This window comes from Lepisosteus oculatus, chromosome 3 (assembly GCF_040954835.1).
Source record: "Lepisosteus oculatus isolate fLepOcu1 chromosome 3, fLepOcu1.hap2, whole genome shotgun sequence".
Classification (NCBI taxonomy): domain Eukaryota; kingdom Metazoa; phylum Chordata; class Actinopteri; order Semionotiformes; family Lepisosteidae; genus Lepisosteus; species Lepisosteus oculatus.
This window is the reverse complement of record NC_090698.1, coordinates 42,594,553-42,605,156: the sequence shown is the minus strand read 5'-3', so window position 1 is coordinate 42,605,156 and position 10,604 is coordinate 42,594,553. Positions and strand designations below refer to the sequence as shown.

The 10,604-nt window shown below is 36.0% G+C and overlaps 1 protein-coding gene across 1 annotated transcript in view; it reads right to left on the bottom strand.

Annotated features, from left to right (window-relative positions):
* Positions 1-6,537, bottom strand: part of tbca (tubulin cofactor a) — a 24,573-nt gene extending 18,036 nt beyond the window's left edge. The window contains exon 1 of the mRNA XM_015365170.2: positions 6,341-6,537. Coding sequence (XP_015220656.1) covers positions 6,341-6,393 — 53 coding nt within the window. The 5' untranslated portion in view covers positions 6,394-6,537. The remainder of the gene's footprint in view (positions 1-6,340) is intronic.
* Between the last annotated feature and the right edge of the window lie 4,067 nt (positions 6,538-10,604).

Below are 10,604 nucleotides of genomic sequence, written 5' to 3'. Positions count from 1 at the left end.
AAGATCAAGGGAAAGAAGTGACCTCATGTTCAGATCTGGTCTTGGACAATTGTGCTTCAGCGGGATTCCTACAACCTTTCATCAGCCAGTTTTTCTGTTCACAATGACTTTGGCTGGTTTAGGTGTAAAAAATGTCATGGTTGATAAGAGGGTCTAGGCTAACAGCAAGAACTGGATCTGGGCACTTTGTATCCATGAAAAACTCATTCGCAATGTTCTGGCTGAAAGAACAGAGATAGAATTGACCATTTCCTAACTAACCATAAAAACAAGAACAACAAAAGGACATACTAAACTTTAAAATTAAGAAAAATGGAAGATAACCGAGCTCTTGTTCACTGACAACCTTATTTCTTCAAAGAAAACACTGAGGTCCTCACCACCAGTAGATAACTTTGCAAGCAGGGTTGTTTGGTTTCAAAGATTATATACAATGAACAGCTACATGCATCCACATAAAGTCTATCTCAGAAATGATACATTTTCTAATAAATTTTAAAAATTGAAGAAACGTTTAAAACAAAGGATACAATTTAAGGCTAAAAACTGCTTGGTAACAATGGTATTGACATCTGTAGGTTTCTATCAGAAAGAACAGTAATGGAACTACTATCAGTTTGTCGTACAAAATACCAAACATGATTATTAAAAGAATTTAAGTTGATATTTTAAAATAATTTATACTGCACTTTCATGCAGTACAGACATGAACGTAAGTATCAGAAAAAAACATCAAACAAGATTTAAGTCTTAAGTACCCACTTTCTTCTCATTGTTAGTATTACATCCTGTATTAAATCCTGAAAGATTTGTAATTGCAGGTCACAGTATTCAGTTGCCATCAGTAATTATCATGACACCCTTTGTGAAAAAGAAACCTAACCATGAGCACGTAAAGCTCAATCTGAGAGACACCATGCACTGAAGCACTGCAGAAAATATGAAGTCCAATTTTAAGACAATATTCGGACCTGTCTTCTTGGTGCTGTCACTGCAGCAGGCAGTGATCATTTCTGGAAAATCAAAATAAACCTTCCCCAAAAAGAAAGCAAGACGTGATACTAGTGGCACAATGGCTGTTACTGAAAGAGCTTCTTTGCAAAAGGGGGAAAAAAAAAATCAATATCCCACCCTCCATAGGTCCATGATGTAAAATTCTTTTATAATCAAGGCTTGTAGATTTGTAATTATGGTGTGTCAGCAACATTTAAACAGGAGTGTTAAAAGACTGTTAAAGGTAAACTAACAGAATTGCAATGTGAATTGTCCTAGTCTCATTCTAATCTACTGATGTCAGTTTTGTTTAATCAGCAGTAAACTATAGGCCAAAGTCAAGGCTGTATTGGCATGTAGCAAGTATACGTACACCACACGTCGGCTGTAAACTATTTACAATCAATTGAAAATTACTGTAATTGGGCATATTCCTCTCTTGTGAATAACCTGTCTTGCTTCAGAGTTTTGCAGCAAAGCACACTGAAGTATCAGAGAACTTTCCAGGGACAGACTTAAAATAAATATTTTAAATTCTGGTTTCCTGATCAATAAGAGTGATGTGCACCAGCAGAGGACAGACATCGTTTCTACGGTGGTTTTCCACACAATTCCTTCCTTCTTCTCAGTAGAAGCCTCAATCGAGGCCTACCCCTAAATATTAAACAGATAATAATAAAATGAATTAATGTCTTACACTTAAAAAGACCTAGTCCATCTGGGTTGGGTAACATGGGTAGCTTAATCATTCTGTCCAGCAGTGTGATTTGCTGATTCAGAAAAAAAAACAAGAGTACAACATTTCTAACAATAGGCCATTGCCTAGTCCCATAGATTCATTCTACCCTTGACTGACTTGTGAAGACAGATCACATTTTTAACAAGGTAAAAAAAAGTCACGTTTTTAACAAGGTAATTTAGCTTAACGTTTTGTATCAAAGCAAGGTCGATTTAAGCTGAATTACCCGAGGCCTGGTGTAATGCTCTGAAATGAACTGTTTCCACACCCCTAACAAACTCATCGGTTACACTGAAGTTTGCATTTGTTTTAAAATGTTCTCTCTTGACAGAATTTTATTTTTAGCAGCAATGGCATTTCTACTTTACAGAAAATGTAGAATAGGTTTGACCAGCCCACTCAGCCACTGAGGACGGATAAAGAGGTAATGCTCATTTGTAATAGCACACAGACCCCTACGATGAGTCTGGTCAACTTCAGGTAGCTAATGACAAAGCATCCAATATAGAGAATTAAGCAATATGGGCTCTGCAAATGTTCAGACTTCTACAGGAATAACAGATCACAGCTCTAGAGATAACCTTCTTAAAAAATAAAGTAACTTTCCTTGTCCCCATCTGGCCAGTAAACAAAATGTGAACACCAAAAAACCACTTCATTATGGGGAGCACTGCTATTATGGGCTTATATAATCTATAGTAATCGCATAATCACCTTCTTTTATAGGAGTCATGCCTTAGTTTTGACTGATGCCTAAAAATGCATCAGTTGTGCTTCACCCATCCTAGGTGCAAGTGACCACAGTACAATACAATCTATACAACACAGCACTTTTCCATTTACACATCCCTGGTATAATATAAGGACAGTGCTGTTCCATCACAATGCAACCATAAGGTGGAAATCAGACAGAGCACACTGAGATTGTGTCGCCAATTTCCTATATAACGCAGTTTGACTCAAATGTTCCCAAATACACAGGACAAAGTACAATTAAAAACAAATATAGTTCTTTGTCAAAATAAAATTAGGTGTGGTGGAAAGAAAGGGTAAAACGTATAAAGGACTTTTTAAAAGCAATATTAGGCAAGCTTGTAAATGTGAGGAAATAAAATGTGCGTATTTTATAGATCATCTTTAAAGTAGTACTGTATTGTATGTTTGTTGTAAATGGGGGAAAAAAAACTGTTCAGAATTTTGGGTGTTTGCAGCACCAACCACTATTTTAAACCATCCTTGTGATGTTATTGGGAATTATGCAATTAAGCAGGCTTGCTACATTTTGAATATTTACATTTTTTTATATTGCATAAAAAACGGCCTCTTTACACAGGTTATGGTCATCTGCTCAGTTTAAACTGTTAACCTAGCTTTCACAGTTCAGATAATTCATTTAAAATGTGTCCCATCACACTTTAAAATGAATAACAGCTGCAAAAATTAAATATTTTCAGAAAATGCAAACATTCAATCACCCCTTCCCCCACCCATTTTCAAAAGACACATCTATGCCTCTGTGACTAAATTATTTCTAGACAGCTTTAATTTTAGGACTAATACATGAAAAATATATACAGTTGTCATTTTAAATGGAGAAGCTCTTCACTGTTCAGTTAGACCTAGAAAGCAATCAGCAGGGGCCAATGTCAGCTTACACAGCCAAAAAGAAGCAAGTGTATAAACTGTAATGGAAACTCAAAAAAGCTCACCTGCAACTCTTATTTTTTAAGAACTCTTTTAAATACATTTAACCTGAAGCTAGAAGACTCATTAAGCCCCAATACATGAACTATTTTGTTCTGTTAAAGTAGAAGACAAGTATAAAACATCACAATTGATTACAAACATAGTTTCTGTGTTATTTCTGGTTTATAATTTAGAAAAACAATTTAAATTAAGGAGTGATGAAGGCTGAATTTTAAACAGTGGAATAAATGGCTTATGTTACATAGGTTTTTAATTGGTTTGTGGTCATTATAAATCCCATTTTCAATGTCAATACTCCTGATGCAGAACAGGCTACCACACATGGGCTCCAAGGCCCACATTACACTTGGGAAGTAACAATTTAAGGGACCTGCTGTATTTCTTATAACATAAATCTCATGAATTGAAGGATGGTGAGGAATAAATATGGGAAATATTAACGTTGTTTTCCTTCTCACAAATCATCTTGAAACAGATGCACTAGGATTTTATTGCACAGATTTGATGCACAAAAAATACATTTTCTTATTATCAATTGTCATCAACAGGTGACATGGGGGGCAATTAACCAGCTGGGTGGTTTATCACAGTCACTGGCAAGTAATATGAATGGCCACCAATGGAGACATTCCAAGCAATATAACTGTGACATACTTTACACCAGGTTGAAGATGTTGGCTTTCAGAATTTTGTCCCTTTCCTCTCATACAGCCTGAAGAAGTACATGCCTGCTCACTGTCCACTGAGCTTGATCTACCACACATCATCACAAATCATGCAACAGGTGCTCAAAGAGGCAATAGCCTGGCGAGCAGGGCATCTGTGTGGCATAACAGATGCACTTATCGCTCAGGAAAGCCATTGTTACAAAAGCATTAAAGGACATGTGGAGTCTGTTTGTGTTCTCCTTGACGAAGGTAGGACCATGTGGTCAAGTTACCACCAACGTCCTACAAGCAGAATTCAGTAGTCACAAGACAACCCTGCCCTAACCATCATATTTAAACCTCCCCATTAATTTTTCTGTTGTTCTCCATGTTGGTGCCACATGTGGATGCTGCACATTGGTGGTGGTGGAGGGTAGTCTCCATTACCTGTAAAGTGCTTTGAGTGGAGTGTCCAGAAAAGAGCTATATAAGTGTAAGGAATTCTTATTATTTGCCATCTTCCACTGGGATAGTCCAGATTTGGCTCCAATACTGGTGGACAAAATAATGACACAAAGGTATGTTCTCTTGATAAGGGGTTTCTCATAGTGTTTTTCTTTCTTCCTTCTCAAGGCTTGACATTCAACAGGTTTAATCAACTCAGTACTTTTCCTCAATAAACTCTCTCACTAATGAGGTATTTAGGCAACAGTCAAAGTCATTTAAGTGCAACAAGGTCAGTCATGAGTGGTCAATTCATCAAAATGACACAAAACATCTAATCAATATACAAACTCCATATTTTATTTTTCTAAAAACATATATAGTGACATTTCTTCAGATGCCCAGTTTTTGCTATATATTCTTAGAACAAAGCATTAATATATTTTTTAAAATTCAGAAGCAAGGTAAAACAACAAAACAAGATTGAGGCACATTGTGTAAAAGAATAATTTGTAAAGAGGTTTTACAGTTGCTCTTGCCAAGCCTTGTGATCCATTAAACCCATGGGAATGTTGGCAGTATTCATTGCAAAGACATATTTGAGATGCATTTTTAATCTGACTCTTATCAAAACAGAACCAATACAGAATATGGTCTATACTAGGCTGCAGAAACTCCCATACATGTTCAGCCATCGTCTGCTTAGTCATTTTGAAACAAGAGAATGATGAAACAGAGACACGCAAAAGCAGACAGATTTCAGACAGCCTACAGTGGACATGCAGTAACATTTCCACGTATGTTTAGACTAATGACTGGCTTTTTTTTTTACAAGATTTGTTATTTGACCATCAATTTGATGAAGACAAAATAATTTCCAAAAATATCCACAGGGAAGCATTATAATCAATCCATGCCATAAATAATAACCAAAACAAACATCTCTTGGTACCAATTCCCAGGGGTCGATTTGAGGATGGAACACACTTTGTGGCAATGGGCCAGCTCGAGGTGCTATCTGGTTTTGCTTTTGAGCTGCAATTTGCACCAACGCCACAGTGTCAGGTTTGAGAATACAGTAAAGGATGTGAATATATACATTTTTTAGGTTCAAACATTCACCTATACACTTTTAACTCTTATTATTTTTTGGTACTTCATCAGATCTAAAAACTTACAACACACCGATACAAAGCTGAACAATTCATACATATATAAAAAGGTTGCTTTGTAAGGGTTATGTGGTCTAATTCTAACATTTGAATGTGACAATTGTTAAATTCAGAAGTGACACATAGCTAATAATTTAGGCATTACTGTTTTACTGTTCTCTGATTCCACTCTAAAAGTAACTGGGATACTCTATTTTCCAAAGATAAAAAAACTGTTAAAAGGGCTGGATGCATTTCACCATTGCTCTCACATTCCTAAGGTTGCAAAATAGAAGTTACCGTCATCATCATAATACAGACAGGGAGACAGGGAGATGAAAAGTAGGAGAGAAAAAGGAACAGTTAAAATGAATAGGATGAAATAAGAAGGCCCCGTGAGTAGGCAGACTATAAAATCTGAAACTAGAAAATAAATGTGACACTTCAAATGTTGAAGCAATTTCTTAGATTGTCTTATACCCTTTTCATTTAACAGCACATTTAAACGCCTAAAAGAAAAACTGATGTCTATTTGAAGTCCCTTAACCGTAAACAGCTCCGGGTGCCCGGCTATCACTTCACTCCAGGCCGCCGGCGACGGAGGCCCAACAAAAACAATACCCCACATCCCGTTCTCCACGGTTTAAAAGACAACTTACCGTTTAACTACGCCTGTTTTAATTTTGATTTGCCGTACTCGTGGATCCGCCATAATAACGATCAGCTTTCTTTGCAGCAAATGTTACAAACACAAGAGAACAAGACACTCGGAAACAGCTTCGTCACCCTCCACCTGATCCAAAGTGCACAGAGAACAGAGCGCATGAGCAGTACAGGACTGAAGGGCTCACAGCGACCGAGAATAGAGCTTGTTAACCATAGTGCTGTTGTTGATGTTGATGATGATGATGATGATTAGTAGTAGTAGTATTACATCCAATAATAACGTTTTTAATAATAATAATAATAATAATTTTATGTAGCGTCTCTCAAAACAAAGTGGTCATTAGTGGTTAGTGGTATGAGTGGTAATACATCCTGTAGAAATAAATAGAAAAACGTGTGAGTCTGTCACATGCCCTAGAGCGGGGGCACATTTTTTGTAGTTCGAGTACCCATTTTTAGCAATCCTTAATGAATCACACAAACACAATTTAAAGATAAAATTAAAATGAAGTCTCTAGTTATTTCGAGTAATGATTTGTAAAATAGTAATGACAACACACTTAAGACAGAGTGTACATTGTAGTCAGCAAGACTTTGGGTGGAAAGTTCTATTTTAATTTTGGGAAACCTAAAGACTCTGAGCACTACTTGAGGATTCCTAGAAAATACCTGCTTAGGCAGAATCCTTGTGATAAAATGTGACCTGCAGCTGCTCCTATCCTACAACAAAGTGTGTGTAACTGTTGGAGCACCATAACTAAACACCTTCCAAAAATTACAATATGAAGCCACAGAATTAAAATAATGTGTCTTAATGTGTGCTCACCTCTATTATGTTTAACCTTTCTTTCATTTGCCTTGTCTAAAGTATTGGATATGAATCCCTAGTATTATTTCCCACAAATATGGATTATACTGTTACCTTTTGTTTTGAAATATTTTTGGCGTATTTTTACTTTGATTTTGTGAGGCACAGGATTCTATATATCCTTAATAACTGTACTTCTTCTTAAGTTTAATTTGCATGGTTCTGATACATCTTTCTAAATACAACATACAAAACGCTAATTATAGCTATGCAACAGTTCACAAAATATGACCCTCCGGCTTTTTTTTAAAAGCATGACAAGAAAGGCCCACAGGTAATCGTGATGTAAACTGCAGTCTTCCCAAACCACTATTCGTATGACTAACAGCAGTGGGCCACACCTTTATCATGGTTCGCCTCTTCCTCTCCACTTTGCTTGTATCGATTTTATGATAAGCGCTAATGCAGCCTCTGTGTACAGGTATTTCCAAAATGTCTTGAGGGCTAATATCATTGCCAAGTCTGTGTTCAGTTTCTTATAAACACCTTTACTGTTTCAGTACTCTAATCAGGAATATTTCTGCGCTTGTATATTAATACATGCAGTAAAAACACTTAACTAAATTTAATCAGGTGGGCACCGCCATCTTGCTCAATTATCAGTGACACAATGTTGATAACATAACCCTCCAGGAACCAAAAGCATTGTATATACAGAAGTTATCCCTTCGGGGTATGTCATTTGGGGAAAAAAAGTTGTATCCTGGGGACCTACAAACCTGATGGTTTTCATTACAGCCAAGATCTTGACTTAAATGAGTCTTTAAGTGAAAAAAGAACAACCTACTTTGTTAGAATCTAGGCAATGTTTATTTTTTCCTACTCAAAAATTGGAGATTTGAAGCTATTTAAGAAAAACCCAATACTTGAGTTCTAGAGTGTCTAGAGTTCCAGTAGGTTGTGAAACTGAAAACAAAGAGTTCAAATTCAGCCTATTATTAAGTCTTTTAAAGTTGAACCATATAAACTAACTACTCAGGTGGAACAAAACCAGCAGGTTTGGGTCCCCATAAAAAGGAATGGGAATATCTTGTGTGTTGCTCAGAATCTTTGCCAACCAAAGTATGGACAATGCATTTTTGAACTTACATATCTATTGCTGCTCACTAGGATAAATCAGTGTTGGATACATTTTGGACCAACAACATTGATAAATGGGCAGCACAGTGTTGTGGTGGTTAGAACAAGCTGCCTCAAAGCTTTGGGTCCTGAGTTTGATTCTTGACTGGGGACACCTTCTGTGTGAAGGTTGCATGTTCTCTCAAGGTATGTGTTCTCCTCGTATGTGTGTAAGTACCCTGCAGTGAATGGGCATTCCATCTAAGGTGTAGTTCTGCCTTGCGCCCTGTGCTTCCAGGATAAGCTCCAGGCTGCTAATATTATCAGAATTAAGTGGCTTTCTGGTAATGCATGGATATATTAGTACATGACTACTTTATATTTATTAAGCTAAATGAGATAGGGAATAACACCTTTATAAAATGACTTTGATAAGACTGATGTCTACTGTAGATAGATTTAGATGTGCATTTTCTGTTATTTTCCTTGTTGGTGAACCATTTTCTTTTACAAGGACAAGGGTGTTTTAGTTTTCCAATAACATTGAGGATGTTTCAGTTTGCAAAGGGGTAAATGACTAGTAGTGCATCATACTTAGAACACACACTTCCAATCACATTTGAATCTTGGTATCCTAGGCTTTGATTGATTTGTGTTAGTTGTGAAAAGTAATATAATTTCATGTAACCTGCTTCAAGGTCTCATTGACCTGAGCTGCAATTTGAAGTTAGTCAGCAAATTTGTTAGGACACTTTTTTAAAAATGTGTCTGAATGTTGAGTGCAACTTGTCTGGATATTAACTATTGTTTTGTAAAGGTTACAGCAATAGGAAAACAAAGGCAACGCCAATCTAGGTGACATCTAGATTAAAAAAAGAATAATTAACAAAATAATAATAATAAATTCATACATCATGTTAATTGAGTTTACACTTTTTTACCACTTTGTATGTTTACACTTTTGTGAAGATGATGGTTTGTGTACAGTATTGGAACACCAGCTTTTCTTACATTTTGGGATTCATGCAGATTTGTGTAGTAAAACATCAGATACTCAAATGCTTTTGTTACCCTTAAAATATTTAAATTCCGCACTGCAAATGTGAATTTATACACGGTCAGCCATCATAAGGATCTCAAGGCACCATACATACTGTACATGCTTCAGGAATTTATAGCTTACATGGAGATTCAAAGATAAAACAAAATCTTGTTTACTCTAAATAGTTTACTCCACAAAATAATTTGTTAATTTTCTTGATTATTTAATTTTTAAACACTCAAGACTCCTCTGACAGAGAAGGTCACATTAACCTAGAGATTTCATGACACCGTCACCTCTTCTAATTCATATTCAGTAAATAGAGTATGCCTCCCAACATACAACTGCAGTGTATCCAGCAATGTACTGTTAGCTCCTGTTTAGTCACCGAGACTTCATTCCTTCTAAGAATCCAAATAATAAACCCATCCGTTAATTCTTTATAACAGTTATCATCTCGGGGCTCTTTTCATTTTATGTTATAATTTAGGAAACTTTGTCCTTCTGATAAATCCATATTTATTGGAGAGGAAAGAAAAATCCTGAAATGGATGCCAACCATTTAAAGAAACGTGATCAAATCAAATCAAATCCGTACAGTAACTTGTTAAATATGTTATACCTTTATTAAAACAATGTCTCTACTAGTACTCATGATTCACATCATGATTCACAAATCAAAAGGAATGGAGTAGCTGCTGGAAACAAGTAGTACCATATAGTACTTGTTCTGAAGCAGATACAGCACGCCTCTAGGTAACTCATGGGGTAACTGCTGTGTGATGTATCACTGGAGTGTGTAATTTTAGAATAACATTTCTTTGATTGAGAATTAGGGTTTGCATGATTAGAGTTTAATACCAGTGTCTTGGAACAACATGCTAATAATACAGTTCTGTGGGCTTTACATCTCCTTGAAGAGCTGTAGCAAGCAGCTGGTTACCTGGCTTGATAAATGAATTGGATTCACCTGAGTCACTGCAGTATATTACTTGTATAAGGGAAACTGCAGCAGCCATTGACAGACGACATATTTTTCTTCATTCTTCCTTAGACACTCGTTATGTTGTCTAAACTTTTTAAGAAATGATTGAAGTGTATCTCAAAACAAGTAAGCTAAATAAATGGTTTTAAACTCATAATAACATTTACCCCTGGGTATAAATGGATTTGAAAAAAAGTAATTCAGAAGATGCATTCACTGTATATGGTCACTATTTAAATGCACTTAATGTAAATGCTGTTAAAGATGTATTTTCAATTTTAACCTTTACTGTAAAAATGACAT